Consider the following 20,506-nt stretch of genomic DNA (forward strand, 5'->3'; position numbering starts at 1 on the left):
AAAAAGTCAAAAAGTTAATCCACATCCCAAATGAACCCTAAGGCCTCATTTGGCAAGTGACTTTTTTAGCAAAAAAGTCAAAAAGTCACTAAAAAAATAAAAAAGCTAACAATCTATACCAAAAAGTCAAAGATTCTCTTTTCTCTCTACTTTTTACACATCTTTTCGTAAAAAGCCAAAAAGTTATCATAAACATACTATTTTTTTTAGCTCATATTTTAGTCAAATAATAAAAAAGTTATTAAATTAGTCTGTTCTCAAACGAGGCCTAGATACTGAAGCTGCTAAAAATATAAAATTTACTAGAAAAAAAAAAAACATAAAATATCTAAAGAATTGTATATTACCAACAACAATTGGATTTAGTATCCTAGGGTTTAATTTTCACATTATCGTCACATCATTGAGCCATATCATTTGGACCACTTGAACTATCCTATTCAGAAAAATGATTCAGACCTCTAAAAAAAGACCACTAATAGAGCTCTAATTTGTCTTTTTCTTTCCCTTCTTTTGTCTTTTACTTCACTATTTTTTTTTTTTTTTTTTTTTTATTGCTTGACAGCTCACTAGAGCTGTACAGTTGCACCTCTAATTAGAGGTCTGCAGCAGCGTTGATCCTATTCACACTGGCTACCTAGCATTACCCTTATATATATGGACTACAATTTTTTATCCATTACTTTGCGCTAGAAGGTCACGTTTGTTTGATTGTAGTATACTATTTTTTTATGAGATTATATTCAATACTTTTTTTGACAAAAGTCTTTTATTTTAGTACTTCAATGTTCAATCAAACATTCCCCCAATAGTATATTATCCCCATCTTATAGTAGAGGTCTTCAGTGCAGCGTTAGGGCAGTCCAAATTTATTTTCTTTACTTTTGTTTTTTAGATTTAGGTTGTATAATTTGTTTTAAAAATAAAAAATATATATTTTATTAATATTTTTATGTAAGAAACTATTTTTAATTGTCATAAAAAATTATTTTGAAATCAATATGAAATGATTTGTGTTATTTATTTTAAGGAGACTTATCGTGTGAGTTTCATTGATCAAACTTATTTATCTATAACTTTTTATTTTTTTTATTTTACCTACCAATATCTTAAAAGAGTGTTAGGGCAAAATAAACATTTTAAAACTTAGGTGGTATTTGGTTCACTAAAATAAAATGATCATTTCATTAAAAAATTCTATTACCATATTTGATTAATTAATGAATAATGCTATATGTATTAATTAATGTACTAACTAGTATACTAACAGATGATGTGACATAATTTTAAAGGTTTTGGGTATTTGTAATTTATATAATAGGTGGGGTCAATAATAATGGCATAACATTAGTTGGTACACTAGTGTATACATTAATTGGTGTATGTAGTAGCACTATCGTTAATTAATAGATTATAAATGAAAGAATAATGCTATATGTACCAATTAATGTACTAACTAATATACCAATTAATGATGTGACATAATTTAATAAATATTTGATATTTGTAATGTCATTAATGGGTGGGGTCAATAATAATATCATAACTAGTGTTGGTATACTAGTTAGTATACTAATTAATACATATAGCACCACCGTAAATGAAATCATAAATCACCTTAAATGATCATTCACTAGTCTCCTTATTCTAGTCCATTACATTAAATTTCATTCTAATAAATCAATATTAAAAGAGGGAATAGAATTTATAAGCATTTAAATTCATCGTATAATACTTATCCCTATTCAAATTAAAAAAATCACTTTATTTGGTTTTGAATTTTTAAAAATAATTTTTTAGGTTTTCAATCGTATTTTGATAATTGTAATGACTTTTTAAAAATATTTTAATCAATTTTTTTTTTAGATCCATTTAATCTTAATATATTTAAAAAGTAAAAAATTTGTAAATTGTTTTTTTTTTAAATTCATTAAATACAAAAAAAAAAAATTGAATTTTCATATTTTTTTAATATTTTTTTATTTAATGAATTTTTAATTTTTTTCCCCATAAATATTATACCTTTTAAGCATATTTAGATTAATAGTATCTAAAAAATTAAAAATTTACTAAAAATAAAAAAATACACAAAATAAAAACTAGGCTTTGTTTGGAATGGTTTTCAAACTATGATTCCACCTCTTTATTTGCGCTCGATGTTTGTTTGTGGTTTTCAAAGTTAATTCCGCACTCAGTTTTGAAAACTCTGTCAGAGATGGGAAAATTTGGCCTAACCGGACGTCCAACCGGTTGACCGGAACAGTGCAAATTTATTTATTTATTTACTTTTTTTTAACATATGTTAATTTTTATATATTCGAAAAAAATATTTTCCGAATTTTTAAATTTTTTTTATGTGGTTTAATAGAATTTTGAGTTGTATGTTTGGTTATGAGTTGTAAGTTTTTGTATCAAATATTATATGTCACATAAAAAATTCCCCACTTAATTCAAAATTCTTTTCAAAATTTTTTTACCAAATGAATTTTTCATACTTAAATCATAATTACAAATCTCACAAACTCAAAATACAATTTTTACTCTCAAATCATAGTTAAAAAATTCTGCCAAACGCAACCTCAATGTTCTCAAACCATGATTCACTTTAATTTAATGGAAAATGTCTCGTAGCTCAAATTTTGTGACTTAAAAGTGGCTCAAATGGCCAAAACGACATCGTTTTGGTCATTTTTATGTTGTTTTGTACTCAAAATGACGTCGTTTTGGCCATTCGAGCCACTTTTGAGTCACAAAATTTGAGCTATGTAGCATTGTCGTAATTTAATTTATCATTTATTTATTTATATTATTTTCTTGGGCTCGAGCCGAACGGGTAAGTCCAGGTTTTAGAATCTTTTTAGAACCCTGATTTGTTATATATTACAAAAAAAACCCGGAACTAGAACGATCGCGACCCGGGAAGACCCCCCCCCCCCGGCGGTCTCTCTCTCTCTCTCTCTCTCAAACCAGTCTGGCGACGAGGGTTTCTCCGGAGATTCCAATGGCGAAATCATCACCGGTTTTTGCGCTGAAAGCATACTGGTTTCCTCTGATTCTCTTCGCATCATCCATGTTCTATCAGCTCCTGATCCTCCCTCGTTCCTACCCTCCTTCTCACTACGATGGTCACACTCACTCACTACCGAACTTTCTTTTCTCTTTCTTTCTTCACTATCTACTTTTCGTAACAATCAATTTTTGTAATTTCAGTTTTGGGGATCAAGAGGTATAGTTCCATGGAACAAGTCACTGAAGCCTACGAGAAGTTCTCTTCCAAGTGGTAATAACGCTCTTCACTCTCTAAAATCTGATCTTTTATTATATCAAGTTTTGAATCTATATATATGCATACATAGTGAAGTGTGATACTTTTCACTCTAGCCTTTTCTGGGTATCATTTCAATTTTGTGTTATATGTACTCTTATATTCTGTTTTAACCCTTGACAGTTTTATTTGTGACTTGTGAGATACAAAATTGGTAGGTTAACTTTGTGTCTTTACCTCTAAGAAGCACGGACATGTAATTTTTTTTAAAAATACAGGATACGACAGGTTGAGACACGTTCAAAACATATATTTCTATATTTTTATTATATGTATATTTTTAATTATTTAATATATATTTTATATCAAATATTTAATTTTATCAAATTTATCAACCTTAAGCATGCTATTTTAGTAAAAAAAAATAGTACTCGGTGTGTCCTTAAGGTGTCGCTAGTGTGTCCTCAGCGTATGTCCCTTGTGTGTCCTCAGTGTGTCACAACATGTTCACAGTGTGTCCAAAGTGTCCAACTCTTTCCAACGTGTCCGGCGCGTGTCCGTGTCCGTGTCCAACACGTGTCAAACACCTATATGCAACCTCTGGAGAGGTGTTTGTGCTTCATAGTTTTACCTCATTTTTACTAATCAATTTTTTATATTGTGTTTTGTCTAATATTTTCAAGGCATACATTTCATGGAGTGGCTTTACTATGGTATACAATGGTATACAATATTGGTAGGGCTTGTTTGATTGGTTGAGTGATAGTGATAGGATTAATAATCCATTGGATTAACCATTGGATTGACTGTCCAACTCAATTAGGGCTTGTTTGATTAGGCATACTATAGCATAGGATTGGGATTTTTAATCCATAGGAGTCGCATTCCATTGTCTGGTTGCAGATTTTATTATTCGGATTAGATTCCAATGGTCATTCTATCCAACAAAATTGATGATTTTTTTTTAATCTTACAACTTGTACATATAATTGAGATTATAAATTTTTATATCTATTGCAAATAAACTTGGATAATAGGAAATTATGTATCTCAGCAATCCAGCTGGATAACTAATCCTACACTAATCCCATGGATTGTTAATATCCTCGCTATTAATCCTTGCTAACCAAACAAGAGGGGATTATTAATAATAATACCTACTTCCATATGGTATTGAATATCCCACGATTTTGTGAGATTAGAAATCCTACGTATTAGTAAGCCAGCCACCGTTTATGCCATTCAAACGTAGGAATGTGCGTGTCACCGGATTAACAATTCAATCATATGCTCACTCTAATACTAGAATCAAACAGGCCCATAATGAAATATATTTATGTAAATGGCAGTGTTATGTTTATATAATATATTTTCAATCAACTTGACATTCAAAAGGTGGACCTATGAACTCTAAATAGAGTAGAATATGAAGAAAGATAAAGTGAAAACTCTTTATTTTAAAACCTAAAAGGTGTATATATTTATTGTTAAAGAACAAGTAAAATATAATTGTGGAACCGGTTGTACTGGCTTGACCCATGTTTATTTCACTGTAATAACGAAAGAATGGTGGGGAACTGACTTGTGAGACCACACAAGCTTATTCTAATCTACCCCAGAACCTTAATATGTGAAAATCCTCCAAACAGCTTGAACACTAAATATCCATACAATCTTGTTTGGGGTCTTTACTGCAAGGGAATAAGTAAGCGAGAATCTCTCTTTTAATCTGTCAATTTGATAGAATCTGCACTTGGCCTTTCCAGCAATTGCCTGAAATAATAGAGGAAACATGAACCTCTTTGCGCATACTTGAATCATATATACTTGGAGTGGATTTTTTCAGACAATTGGAAGAAAAGAAAAGAAAACAAAAGGAGGCAACCATTTGTTAAACCATAGTGATATCTTCTTAGCAATTGAAGTGGATTTTTTTTTCCCCAATAATACTACAAACCCAAACTTAACTACCCAGAAATTACCCAAAATTATTATCTTGTGGTTGAGATTTATTCTACATACGGACCCCACACAACACAAATTCAATCACAACCACACAATCCCATTCGGGGTAAATTTGGGGAAGTTAAGGGTGGGTACCTAGAAATTTTTTTTTTTTCGGTGTGTTTGTGTGTTATAAGGGGTATTGGGTCTATCTTTTGAATTTTTTCATGTTTTTTACCCGCTTTTATTTTTTATTTGGTTGCAGAAGGGTTGTGCCCCTCACAATGTTCTCTAATATAATTTTCTTTGCTGCCAATAAAAAAATACTTCTTTCTCCAAGCCCAAGTGAGTCCTCGAGAATTTTTAAAGTTGTGATCTATACTAATTTGCCCAAATGAAAGATCCAACATAAGTAATTAAAAAAAATTCCATAAATGCTTACTAACTGAGCTTTATTTAGTTCTTCATGTTTCTTAAAATCGGAACCACAGTCCTCCTTTGGCAAACATATAGAATCTTCGGCAGTCTTGGCTATGGTAGAGGTTAGATCCGCTCCTTTCCATAGAAAGGCTCGTAAAACTTTTTCTATGGAAGTGAGAACTTTCTTTTCGAGAATAAACATACTGGACTCTATGTTACATGGACTTGGGTACGGGTGTCGGGTGCGGGTATGTATCTAGAGATCGGACTCATCAAATCATAATTTAAGGGTACGTGGACTCGGCAAAAAAATGTCATATTTTTATATTTTTAATCAAGTATGTAAGATAAAATGGTGCTATATGTAACTTGCAATGTCAAAAAGACATTTATTGAAATTATACAATAATATGTACATAAAATGATAGTGTTATTATATACAATTATATAAGAAGTATCTGTTGAAAAGTATTCGACACATATTCTATACCCTTGTCCGACACGGGTATTTGATTTATTTTAAATAGTCCATGTACTAGTATATTTGAATAGAGAATAACACTGCCTTGATCAAATATTACATGGGATCTTCTAAATTTATGAAGTATATGTGTTGGACAGTTAACACTTGCGTAAGGGTATGAGATATGTCCGATATGCCTAGTTGGAGATGCACCCAAAAAGTATGTATAAGTTGTTGAGTTTACTATAGTAATATGCATAAGATTTCTATTTTCTATATAAATACTATATTTTAGTTTTTAAATGTTATTTTATCCTTAAAATATGAAGAAAATAACATATATGAAATATAGTCGTGTCTAGGTGTCCTTGACATGAGAATTAGATGAATTTGACACTTAACACATATCCACACTCAACACCCATACCCGAGTCTATGTACATAGGTTTTGATCAATTGAAATCTGCCTGCACAAGATTATACATCAGTTCAGGACTTAACTCTAGCTATAATTCAACAATACGTCTGCAATACTCTGCCATGAACTTGGAAGAAATTAAAGCTACAAACACCATATTAGAAGACTCATCACTCTTAGCAGGATTCGGAGTTAAACCAGACAAACTCTGAAAAACAGTCAAAGCCTCTTTAAATAGACTAATAAAACTCACATCAGCCTTGCAAAAGAGCACGAGGTTAGTTATAGGTGGAAGTCGAATGAGTAATCCTTTCCTTTGCATACCTTGAGTACTTGAAGTCACTCACTGTTATCTTCTTTCTCAGGATACCTGTCAGAATTTCTATAGCCGTTTAAAACAAGTAGGGTGGCATGGGTGCCCTTGTTTAAGGCCTTTGGCACTTGGGAAATATTCCTTCAGTTCATTATCATTGCCGTTAATTAAAAAGCATGGAGAAGTAATACATGCCTTGACCCAACTGATAAACTTTTTAGGAAATCCCATCCCATCAACTGTCTGGAGCTTGGAATGCCAACTTACTGAATCATAGGCTTTTCTTAAGTCCACCTTCAAAGCACATTTCCTGCCATTAGCACTGCGATGATATTTCCTGAGAAAGTAGCACATTATCAGCAATCCTCTCCATCCTTCATAATGGGCAGTTTGACAATGTGACAGAATTGAAGGAAGAACCATTTTAAGTCTATCCGCTACAATTTTAGCAGTGCACTTATAAATGATATTATCATATTACAATAAGAGATAAGTCTATCACTTAGATTTGAAGGCTTAGGCAGCTTGCCGATCCAATTAATCACTATAGATTGAACTTCTCTCAGCAAGCACCAGAACTGAAGAAAAAAGATATCCAAGCAATCACATCATCACCTATAATGGACCAAGCTTTTTTAAAGAACATAGCATTGTATCAGCTGTTGGAGCTTTTTCATCTTTCAGTGAGAACATAGTGCTTCATCTCTGCAGGAGCAACATACCTGAGTTGCTCACATTTCCGACATCCAATAAGTTGCTTCTTGATATAGTTTTTTATGTCATCACCAGCCCCATGGTCAGCAGTAGTGGGCCCTAAAAGTTTATCAAAAAATGAGACAATGTCTTTACTTCATTTGGGTATGACTGAACCGCCCTCCTTTGTTATTCCCACATTTCTATGGCTAGCTCTTCTCTTATTTATAGCTTTAAAGTAAAAAACACTATTTTGGTCCCCTAAATTCAGCTACTGAATTATAAAGTTCTGCTTAACATACTTTCCTCAGCCCTACAGCTACTCAACTTGCTAAAATTGAGCATAGCATTCTTGTCTTCGTGAATAAGAGCTACATCATTTCCACTTCCTTTCAACTACTTTTGTGACCAGTCTTATTTCTCAACTCTTAACAATAATGACCACTATATTTAAGCTTCTTTTTTTTTTTGGGTGAATAACTATATTTAAGCTTTGAGCTGGTTATATTTCTCTCATTCAGAAGGAGAATTGACTTGTGGAAATATTTAGAAGTTAAATCTTGTAAACATCAATTTCGTTTTTGCAGGTTCTGAAGTTTGATGATGGTTAAAGTTGTGCACTTTAAAAGTTGAAGCATTAGTTTAATAATGGATGTTTATGATCACTGATTCACTACCAGTATAGAAAATAGACTAATTTGCTTAATAATTGTCATATACTCAAGGTTCTACTTTGTTTGTTTGTTTTTTTTATTTTTTTTTCTGCTGCAATATGATTGTGTTTATATCACTTTGTGTCATTATATTAGTTGACATGATTATGCATTGTTGTGAATTAACCACAGTAACTTTTCTTACTTAGTTGATGCTGATCTTTTCTAGAAAACGTTAATAAGATATGTAGGCTCCGTTTGGTAAGAGCTAAACGGGGTTTTTTTTGGCTATTTTAGCCACAAAAGACAAAATAGGCTATTTTAGCCACAAAAAACAAAATATCACATCCAACCCATAATCATTACATTCTTCTCTCACAAAAAAAGCCAAAAAAGCCAAAAAAGCCAAAAAGCCAAAAAGCCAACCCACTTCCCAAACGGAGGCGTAGCTAACTGTATATATGGTATATTTTTTTTTCTCTAATTGGTGTTATACCAAATATTTTTATATTAAACTAACAAATGCATTGATTCAGGAATTCGGGCACAGAAGTTCCTCCTATAACTGAGTTTATCAAGGTTTGTAAGTCTCCATTTGCTCTCAAGGGGATTTACAAAATCAGTTTCATGTGTATGTTTATGTATATATATGTGTGTATGTCTCGCATGGGGGGTGGGTTTTGAACATCCTGTAATATTGTTATATATTTTTATGTCATATGTGAAATATCGTTGTATTGTATATATGTTCTCCTGTTATGCTTCTCCAATTTGGCCACATTATTTATTGGAAGTTGAGAAACAAAATTTTTTCACGATGACATTATTAAAATAAATTTTCCAAGATGGATGAGTAGTAATACGGCAGAAGTATAGAACTGGAAGGTAGAGGTAGGATCAATTGGTACAGGATGACAGACTTAGATTGGCTGATCATGTGAAACAAAGGCCAATAATTGTGCCAACTAGAGAGCAATGTCTTGAAGGTGTTGCCTAATGAAGGGAACACAAAGAAAGGACCTAAAAGGACTGGAAAAAACATGTTAGTTTATTTTGATTTAACTTTGGACCCAGTCCCAGATGAAATATTCGTGAAATAAGATCCATGGAAGCATAATATTTTGTTGAGTTGAGCCATGTGATAATTTGTACAGATTCTTTGCATTGCACTTGATATTGCTTCTTGAAATTAAGAATAAATTTCCCCTTTGTTACTATTGGAATCTGTTACAACAACGAAATTATTCAAGGGGAAAGGATCTCCTTTGATAAATTTCCTTATGTTTATAAGATATCCCAATGCTTAATCAGTCAAATTATAAAAGTTCTCTTACTTATACAATCTGTGGCTTGTTTATGAGTCATTTTGAAAATTTGACCAAATTCTACATTTAAAGTTTTTTTTGGTTGCTTCTACAAAATATTTGAAAATTTTGTTTTCTGAAATATAAGGTTTTATTTATTTATTTATTATTATAATGGTGTTTGATCTATAAATCTAATGCTTTATGAAGTCTTAATTATCATGTCTACTTTCTGTCACAAAACACAGATGTGATACCATGCCCAGTTCGAAAGAGTTACTCAACGTGGAAGTTATCTCTGTTCATATGATATTTATATATTTAGAAAAGCTTACGATAGGGTGCCTAATGATGTGATATGGTGGGTGTTAGAGAAAAAGGGTGTGACCAAGGGGTTTATTGATCCGATAATGGACATATATGATGAGGTTGTAACTATAATTATATGTAGGAGAAATTAGTGACTTTCCAATTATTATAGGATTACATCAAGGGTCAACTTTGAGCCCTTATCTATTTGCCTTTGTTATGGATGAATTAACTATATATATTTAGTTAGCATGATGTCGTGTATACATTCAATATGATGTCCCATGATGTATGTTGTTTGTAGATGATATTTGTTCTAGTGGATGAAATTAAGGGAGAAATTAACACTAGAATAGAACCTTGGAAAGAAACATTCAAGTGAAAAGGATTTAAATTGGTAGAGCTAAAAATGAATATTTGGAATGCAACTTTAGTATCAATAGTAGAAGAAATAATGAAGAAGTGAAAATTAAAAATTAGCAAATTACAAAGAGCGGATATATTTTTAACCTAGGTTTGATTATTAATTAGGATGGAGAGGTTGGAGATAACGTGATCCATAAAATAAAAGTAGGTTGGCTCAAGTACAGAAGTGCTATTGACATATTATGTGATCGATAAATATTAACAAAATTGAAAGGAAAATTTCATAGAACTAGGATGTTAGTGATGATTTACAAGATAGAACGTTGGGCAACTAAAACTACATATTTATAAATAGAATTAATTCTACACGGCTTAGCCGTAAACCACCTAGTTTACGGGGCGGCCACTCAATAGAAGCTACGTCGGCCTATGTTACATAGACTTTTCAAAATAAATCAAATACCCATGTTGGACCCTTGACACTTGGACAAGGGTATGGGATATGTGTCGGATACATTTCAACGGATACTTCTTATATAATTGTATATCACACTATTAGTATATGTACATACTGTTGTATAATTGCTATAAATGTCTTTTTGACACTATAAGTTATATATAGCACTATTTTATCTTATATACTTGATTAAAAATATAAATATATAACATTTTTTTGCCGAGTCTGCGTATCCTTAAATTCCCTGTAACATAGACGTCGGCCATTGAACAGATGTCCACCACTCTGGTTTTCTCTTCTCTCTCGTTCTTTTTCTTGATGCTTTTTCTTCATTCCCTCTCTATACAATGGAACAAACCAAGCAATCAAAACGAAGAACGAAACTCCTGATCATTGGTAGTGAGGTGCTGATGAAGAAGCTGTCGATGAAGGTTGTATGGAAGTCAGATGTGACTGGAGGAATGAAAAGAGACACGCATGTTCAAGCTAGAAACCGAACTCTTGAGTTCCGATCTAGAAAAACTGATATGATTTTGGGTTTTGTCTTGAAATTATTGTAATTATTTCATGGAAGATGGAATTTATGATAAGCTCTACAAGATTTTGGGTTTTGTTTTGAAATTATTGTAATTATTTTATGGAAGATGGAATTTATGATAAGATCTACAAGATTCTGCAATTACAAACTCATGGAAAGATGGGGATTTGCATCATCATCAACTACAAAAATTTTATTTTGTTGTTTTTATTTTTATTTTTTTGCAATCCTTTGTAATTTTGATCTCCATGATATCATAACTTCTATATATTCTTGCTCATAAATTATTCTTAAGATTATATGCTCCCTCCATTAGTTGCATCAGATAAATAATATAGTCTAAACATTGTAGATTATCAGTCAAATTTATATGTGCGTATGTAGATCATATTATCAATTAGATGTTTTGAAAGAAGAACTGAGTGAGAAATCTGGGAGAGAGAAGACAAAAACCAGAGCAGAAATTGAAAATAAGTGAAAAACTAATATGGGTCTGACATGTCAACTATTGAATGGCTACCCATAAAATCCATCCATCACGGCTAAGCTGTAAGGAATTTAATCTCATTTATAAAATGAGTGTAGTTGAGATAGAGATAGTTAGAAGAACGTGTGGTAAGACTAGGAAATACACAATTAGAAACTGAATATATTTGTGACATGATTGGAGTAACACCGATTTAAGATGAGTTGAAAGAGAATATACTAAGATGGTTTGATCATGTATAATGAAGGGTGTAGATGCAATAGTAACAAATAGTGATATGATCAGCATAAATAGAAATGTTAGGGAGAGCCCTATACCTAAATTGATATGGGATGTTATAGTAAAAAATGATACGTATTTATTTAATTTAATTTAATTGAGCATATAGCCCTTGATAAAGCAGAATGACAAAAAAGAATTCATGTTGCCAACACCACTTGATTGGATTAGTTTGGTTTGGTTTGGTTTGGTTTGGTTTGTCTAGAAATTATATGGTTTTGGGGGCACCAATATCAAATCCTACTTGAGTTAACTTGAGTACTTCTAGTATTGTAATTATTTAAGTTAGGTTGTCTGATTTCCAGATTCGATATGCTTTTGAGCTGCTGACAAATCCTTTATGGAAGAGGAATTACGACATATTCGGTATTGACGAGCACATTGTGAGTTTTTAATTATCATCCTATCAATATGAAGCCTATGGTGCTTAGTTTGAACCTTTACTATTTTTCTTTGCTCAATAGACTTTACCAATAATCTTTTGATGCATGACATTGATTGTTGACTGTAGCATGTTCTTGATAGTATCAAGGAGCGACATGCTGGGGCAATTTTTTCTGAAATTGACCTTCCATTGCTGGAGTCTGCTTCCTTTGGTTAGTTGAGTTGTTCCATTCTAGACTATTTGCTTTTGTACCAAAGATTTTTATTTGGAAACATGTACTATATGTTTCTTGTTGTGGGAAATACAACTCTAATATGATGTCATCATCTTTTTCTTTTGTTTTCTTTTCCTGTTAAATCAGATCCAGGAGATCATGATTTTGAGGTCATCACCTCTGGGAACTTTCTGTCTAAGTTTGAAAATTCAAAGGCATTGCTAATTCAGGTATTCTTAATAGGTACAGTGACTTGATATATCTTGGCTATTATCAAAAGAGCAAGTACCTAGTGGACCAACGTTACATAGACTCTCTAAATAATTAACATTTTTAGTTGGACATTCACCTACCAAGCATGTAAAGTTATTCAACTTTAATTATACATAAAACTCTGTTACTACATCAATTCTGTTACATATTTTATTCAAAGCAAGTGAAGTATAACACTCAATATGACTTGAAAAATACCATATTAGCTTGTGAAATTAGAAATAGTATTAAGAAATCTATATGTAACCATGCTTGATGCCCTAGGACTTGGGAATGAGATGAATTGATGCTTAGATACATACTTGCACTTGACACTCGTACCTGAAGCTTAGAATCTATGTAACAAAGGACTGGCTGTGTTGTTTTTGTTCATTTTGTACAATTGATATTTCATGTAATATGTAACAAATATGTTAACTTGAATTTATCCCAGAAAACCAAAATCTGAAAAAGAAATAACAGTGAAAAAGAAAATCCTTGAAATTTAAACCTTTTTCTTTAATCTAGGGTTTCAATGTTAATGTCGGTGGGGATGGAAAGACTCTTCATACTGATATAAAAACATAGATACATCATTCATATGTTGGAATTTTTTTTATTAATAAGCAACAATTGAGTTTGTAGTCAAATGACGAAAATGTGTGAAATACCAGCTATACAAAGTAATCATAGAAGGCTGCTGTAAATATTATGAACTCTTGCTCTTGTCTTTGTCATTCCTGTTGTTGTTGTGGTTATTCTAATATTAGTGTCCTGGAAAGAGATCTTTTATAGGTGTTTATTGTTGTTCATCAAAACTTGGTTCAGGTATTTTCATTTGGGAGTGACCGCTCTGCACAATTTTATAATAACTGGAAGAAAATTGGTATGCATTTCTGATATTAATTGTTGCATATATTTATTGTTGATGATGTTGTTTACTTGTGTTGTATCTGTCTGCTTGCCCTATTTTTTTACTATATTTTTTCTTTTTTGATATGTTCTCTGCTTGCCTTCTTTCCTTCGTTATACTTAATGGCCCTGTTTATTTGGGGTTATAGGGAGGGGATTGGGATTGATAGTGAGGTGGGACTACTATATGGGGTGTTTGTTTTGAGAGATGGGGAGGGAACTACTAATCCCTTGGTATTAGTAAAGGCCTTGGAAGGGGGATTGGTAAGGAGGAGGTAGAGATGGTATTAGAAAAATAGTGAGGGGATTAGAAATTTTTTTATTTATTTTATTTTTTATATATTGGGAATTTTTTTTTAAATATTAATGTTTAATTTTTTATATTTTTTTATTTGTTTTATTATTTTATATAAAAATAATTCCTCACTATTAATCCCCTCACTAACAATCCCCTCTATTCTATCTTTGAAAACAAACGGGGCCAATATGTCCATGATAAAGATGTGGAGCCTATATTTGTATAAAATGAATCTCTTTTCCATATCTTGTGCTGCTCATTATAGGAAACTTAGTTCATTGAAAAAGATATGGGGTACAAAACCCAATAAAAGATTTTACTTTCAAAGTGAACAAAGCCGTTAGGCACGAGTTGTATTTAAATGAATCTTAAGTGAAATGATTTGATCACAATTTTGTGAAACAACAAACAAAAAACTTATTTTTTCTTATAGTCAAGACATGTTTCTCCGACACAAGGCTGAGTAAACCTATTTACCTAATTAGTTTATTTACTTTTGTAACAGAATAGGTCTATCTGCATGCAAAACCTGATAATTCATTGAATCTCATTCATCCTATTGCTCTTCTTGCATTCGATTATGTGGCCACCATAAGGTTTTTAGATTCGGATGTAAAGTGTTTAGACTTGGGATTTTCGGAATATGGATTAAATGATATTGTGTTCTATCATTTTAATTATTTGAAGCATTTCATTTGTGTTCACTTTATGTTGGATAAGACAAAGAAATGGGAGCAGGTATTCCAGTTCGTCCTTTGCTTATATTCTTTCCAACCTTAAAATTTTATAGTTGGACTAAAATTAACTCTGAAAGCTTCTAAACGTTCTCCATCTTCTTCAATCCATTTGTACTGACTACACCAATCCCAGCCACTGAGTCAACAGCACTCCAGGATAGCTTTCAAAATTTCGAAACCAAAAAATCACGGCAATGTAGTATTGATCCAGAAAATTACTAATATTCAAAAGCATCTGTAAACACTGATCTCATACTACTGTTCAAAGCTCTAGAAAAATTAACTTTTTAATTCCAGCCTAAATCAACCTTAACCCTTGCCCTTTCTCTTCTTATTGGCCCTCAATGGCCTCTCCCCAGGTCCTTCATTTTAGCCACTAAATTACTCTCAAATAGAATCTTTTTTGAAAATCCAGCAAGTTGTCATTTTTTGAAATTCAACAAATTTAGTTTTTTTTTTCTCATTCTACAAACCCTAGACGTTATCTTTTGTCTTTTTAGAACCCTGTACATTTAACATTGACATGAGTGCTAATCAGCCTTTTGAGAACATGGCATATGACACCCAAACAAAAAGGTGGAATATATATAACCATTAACCAATGATTTTGACATATCATATGTTGGTAGCCTTTTGATAATCATTGATGTATGTCAATAATAGTAAAAATTCTAGGGAAATGGATGTCTCAATTTTGTCGTTGCACATATCAATCAGAATATCTAATGAGACACTATATATTGTATGTCTATGGATAATTGAAATAATTGAGTTACTATGTAATGGTATATAGTTGAACCACTTGTTGCTCTTTAACCCATTTCTTTCCTTTTTTGTAACTATCTTCAAGTTGTTCAATTTTGTGGTTGGAGCTTATTTATTTTCATTCTCAATTTGTCGCTGTCATCATATTGTATTAACTCATTTTATAACGAATATTTATTCATTATATATGAAGGATTAAAGAAAGTATGTTTGATGTAGTCTGTCTAATGAGGATATTGACATGATATTCGTTGATTTTGATAATATCATAACCTTAAAATGTAGGTTGGTGGTTTAACCAAAGTTATAGCCTTGAAAGAGTGGAATGGCTAGGTAGAACTTTCATACCCACCCGAGACAAATGGCAGAAGGCTTTGTTGAGTGGGATATATTGAATTTAGTTGTGTTTGCGAAGGGGGCAGGGGGAAATCTGAGGTGGTACTTTAAATAGTGTCTCACATATCAACCAAGGAGTTGAATGCTACTAAAGTAGTGCCCTTTTATATGGATGCCCTTGTCACCATTTGTCCATGGTTCTTGTATGACATCATATCAATTATTAATGTTGAATCCGACATCCATACACATTTTTGCTAGCTATTCTACAACATATAAGAGAGAAGATATGAAAGAATTCCTTGGCATCATCCGGCTTTTTCCTTTAATTGGGAAAGAATAAACAAGTTGCTCTATTTCAATCCTAATACTATGATTTGATTTTCTAGAAGGATATAACTTGAGGATGGGAGATTATTTCATGTTATAGTGTTTGGCACAACAAACATAACATGAAATAAGGCAAGTAAAATTCTTAATAAAACTCAATGCATATCATAATTGGTCCACTTTGAAACTAGGAATTTTGAAAATTTTTAAGGTTCATGCAGAATTCCATTGCCATGGAAAACCAACCTGAATTGGCATGTCATTGTGTCTCGTTATGTGTTTATGAAAATGTCCTAGAAGGGGGTGAATACGACAGTTCTTTTGTTTTTTCTTCACTAGTCCTCAACGACCAATCTCAATTTTTCTAACCATTTGGTATGTTTAAAACTTAGAAAGTGATTCAATGTGATAGAAAAATATCTATCAAAGGTTCAAGTTTTGTTTACCTTCTCGGTTGAAGTATCCATGAATCATCTGAACAACTAGTGACTTACAATGGGCACACCAGTACCCACCTAAATTCTCCTCACAAAGACAATCTCTAGGATTTGAAGAATGTTTCTCCTAGTCTAACCTAAAACCCACTAATCTACCTATTGTCTCCTATTCAAGTATTACACTTGGATTTGATGAAGGTTTCTCCTAGGCTAGCCTACAAGCTACTAATCTACCTAATATTTCGTCCTGAAGAACAACACTACGATTCTTTCTAGGTTTCACACAAAGGGCTCACCTAAAGCCCACTACTTCAAGTCTCTAGGTTTTCACTCAAGGGCTCACCTAGAACCCACCACACTAGGTTTTACAAGGTCACCCTCAGCCTCTTCCTCAATACAGAATACAACGAGTTTCTAGGATCACCTGCAATCTTAACCACAGTCCTTAACTCACAATGGGTTTTTAGGCTCCCCCACAACCTCTTTCACAATGCACAACTCACAATGGGTAGCTTACTACCACAAACTATCAGAGTCAAACAAGGACCAACACTAAGAGTTTTCGAAGTCTTACCCCAACCTTTGCAATTTACAAAATAAATATTATGGGTGGTAAATGTACCTCAACCATACACTAGTAGGAAAAATTTATACCTTAAATTGAAGCCCAAAAGTTGTCCAACGTTTGCTTTTCAAGATTCTCAAGCTTGGGCCAGTTGTTGATAGTTAGTGTATAATGAATACTCTTTCTAAGCTCTCCTAAATCTCTCAAGATATGTTCTCTAATGTATATAGGTAATATTGGATCTCAAATCATCAAGTTCTGGGTTTAAAATGAAAGAAACTTATGTATGATGCATGAGTTCCAACAGCTAGATAATGACTAGTTTATTTTTTTCAAACTGCACCCAGTTTGGCCGGCCAAAATAGTTGATCATTCAAGTCTGTTTGATTTCTTCCACCAGCAACACAGGGCCAACTTCAAAAGATTATGAGCTCGCTCATTTTAACTCCGTTTTGGGCAAAAATTGTGCTAAAATTGAAACTCTGTAAAACTAGTTTCATTTGAAATTGGTCTTACTCAAGGATTTAAAATTTTAAACTACAACCTATGTTATGGCCAATAAAAAAAAAAAAACTAGATCCTAAGTTACGGTTTTTGGATGGCTAGGAGGTCATACTTCATTTACCAAAATGGTCACCAATCTTGACCAGGACCAGCATAAATGTCTTCTAAAGTCAAGTCTTTACCCTAGGTGGTTCTATTTAAGACATTTTGGTCTTCTTGTCACGTGGACATCCTTCTTGTTTATGACTTGAGTTCATCCTTCCTTGACTCTTTGATGCCTCTTTGGAATTGTCAAGTGCTTGAGGCTTGTATGAGTTTTCCCTTTCCAAACCCCTCTATGGATATTGGATTGCACTTCACCCTTGCTACAATATAAGTCATGAAATTGCCAAACCCTATGGTTCTAGACTTAACTGTTTCACCATGTTATAGATTGAAAGTTAGCATTGTGATTAGAAAGCATAAAATGAGATCACCATATTTAAATAAAAAAAAGGGCAAAATCCATTTTACCTCCTTGTGGTTTGGTCCAATAGCATAGCCTCTATCTTTTAAAAATAGCCAACTAACCCTCATGTGATTTTGGACTAAATTGCTCCCGTTCCTTTTTCTGTCCAAAACTAACATAAATTATACTACACGTGCATTTTGAGAGAGTTGGGAAGAAAAATAATTAATTAAAGTCAACTTTTTAAGGTAAAAAGACAAAATCGCCCCTTTCATCATCTTTTCCAAAAAAAAAAAAAACCTAAATCTAAACCTTCCATCACGTCCTCCACCGTGCCAGCCACCCCTTCTTACTCTCCCATCTCCCAGCGACCCCCACTCCCTCCCTCTTTCCCCTGACACCCTCCCCACCTTCCAAACACGACCTCCCTCCCTGTCGCCTAGCCACCGTCTCCCTCCTCTCAACCACTGCCCTGGCCCTGTACAAACTCCCCTGTCACTGCAATGCAATTGGCAGAATCTGCGATTCCTGTAAACCGAACGACAAAACTCAATCTTAACTTATTCAATAGTTCATATATATATGCACTATATATACACAGAAACTTGGGTAATATGTAATCTTGTTTCTGTGATGAAGAAATAATATGATATCGAGTTTGATTTCGGTCCCTTTTTTTGAAATCGTAATGACAAATCTCAGCATTTGTCTGAGATTCACCAACCCTCCCATGATTCTACAGGTCTTCTATTGTTAGCCATTTGTTTATTACGTTTCTTTTATTGTTTTCACTTTCAATTTTTTTTTTCAAACTCTGTTTTGCCTGCTAATGGTAATATATATATGTATATGAATATATTATTACTTAAGACGTGATTAAATTAGTAATTAGGTAGCAAATTTAGAAATTAAGTTAGAAGTTAAAAAAAATCAAGTTTCTTAATTGAGGCAAGTTTGATTTATTTATTTTTATTTTTTTACTTTTTATTCTTTCACAAATAATGAGAAGTAGAGGAAGAAAACAAGGGTATAATTGTCTTTTTATCGCTAAAGTTAACAGAGTTAGTATTGCAATTTAATCCATAACCACATGGGTGGCTTGTGGCTATTTAAAAAAGATAAGGGGTAAAGTGCTACGGGGACAATACCATAGGGAGGTAAAATGAATTTTGCCAAAAAAAAAAAAAAATTTTTTTTGGGCCATTGATTTAAAAGAATGCCAACACAGTTCTTGTCTATTTGTTTTGCTGATGCAAGTCTGGAAGCAAAAGCATATGCATTTTGTCTTTTCATTGAAAAAGGAGTTGTTCTGCTATAAGAATCTAATTAACAAATTGCTTACCTTGGCTAATATTTGTTTTCTTGTATCATTCCTTATTCTTCTCTTGTCTTTTTCCTTTTCTTGTTTGGACTGATCAACTTGGTTCTATTTCATTTTCTCGATGAAGTTTTATATTTCTAGATTCCCTTGTGATAGAAGTGGTTTTTGTTTTCGTTTCTTTGTTCAGCTTCTCTGTTGGATGGCATGGCAAATACTGGAATGGTTGAACTTGGAGAAGTTCAGCTTGCTACTTACCTTGCTGAGAAGACATTTACAAGGCAGCCTTCCTTTCAAAATGGTAAATAGTTTATCAGATTTTTTAAATTTCAATTTTAGAATAATTACCAAGAAACTGAAAAAAACTAGGACTCTCTGCCTCTATACATCTCCAAAATAGTTCATTGAACAATCTTTGGGATTTTACAGCACAAAATCGCACAAAACAGATATTGATCTCCTAAGCTATGGATCAAATATTTGCTCTCTTTCATATAATTTATACATGAGTTATATGCAATGTGAATGATTAAGCACTGCAAACTAAATTTTCAAAAAACTGCGAATGGAACCGCAAAAAGATGAGACTACATCCTGACATAAATGAACTGCACAAAGAAAAGGCCGAGTTAATTGTGCGGGCTTGGGATGTAGAAGTATTTTTAGGGCTGAATTTGGGATGGTTAGATTAGGGCCGAGGTTGGGCAGCCTTGGGATAATGCATACTGAAGAAATTTAATGTATAAAGAGAAATGATTGTATTATTGATTCATGTATTGATATCTATTACAATGATTCATGATTCCTATATATAGAAGAGGGTGAGTGTGTAGTAGGTAAGGAGTAGGTGAAGTGGAGGTGGTAGTGGTGTAGTGGGTTAGGTTTAGTGGAGTAGGTGAGGTGGTAGTGGTGTAGTGGGTTAGGTTTAGTGGAGTAGGTTTAAGTGGGTGAAGTAGGTGGAGAGTAGGTGGATTTTAACAGCCCCCCGCAAACTCAAGGGGGATAGGAACTAACCAACTTGAGTTTGGAGAGAGTAACAAAACAAGAAAATACATAAAAATAAAAGAGGATAGGAGACACTGTATGGTCGTGTCAG

General features: G+C 32.8%; 1 protein-coding gene across 7 annotated transcripts in view; it reads left to right on the forward strand.

Moving 5' to 3' along the window:
• The first annotated feature begins 2,800 nt into the window (after positions 1-2,800).
• Positions 2,801-20,506, forward strand: part of LOC114313023 (uncharacterized) — a 257,539-nt gene continuing 239,833 nt past the window's right edge. For 4 of the 7 annotated variants that reach the window (XR_014357331.1, XM_082910235.1, XM_082910234.1 and 1 more), the window contains exons 1-8: positions 2,805-3,125; positions 3,211-3,280; positions 8,706-8,748; positions 12,215-12,292; positions 12,421-12,505; positions 12,656-12,738; positions 13,589-13,646; positions 19,601-19,711. Coding sequence is in view for 6 of the 7 variants with exons in the window: in XM_082910235.1 (XP_082766361.1) it covers positions 3,002-3,125; positions 3,211-3,280; positions 8,706-8,748; positions 12,215-12,292; positions 12,421-12,505; positions 12,656-12,738; positions 13,589-13,646; positions 19,601-19,711 (652 nt within the window). In the remaining variant the exon portion in view is untranslated. Of the gene's footprint in view, positions 3,126-3,210; positions 3,281-8,705; positions 8,749-12,214; positions 12,293-12,420; positions 12,506-12,655; positions 12,739-13,588; positions 13,647-19,600; positions 19,712-20,506 lie in introns of all 7 variants that reach the window. The other 3 variants (XM_082910231.1, XM_082910232.1, XM_082910233.1) reach the window with 3 other exon arrangements.

Source organism: Camellia sinensis, chromosome 15, assembly GCF_055761805.1.
Source record: "Camellia sinensis isolate YWXY chromosome 15, ASM5576180v1, whole genome shotgun sequence".
NCBI lineage: Eukaryota > Viridiplantae > Streptophyta > Magnoliopsida > Ericales > Theaceae > Camellia > Camellia sinensis.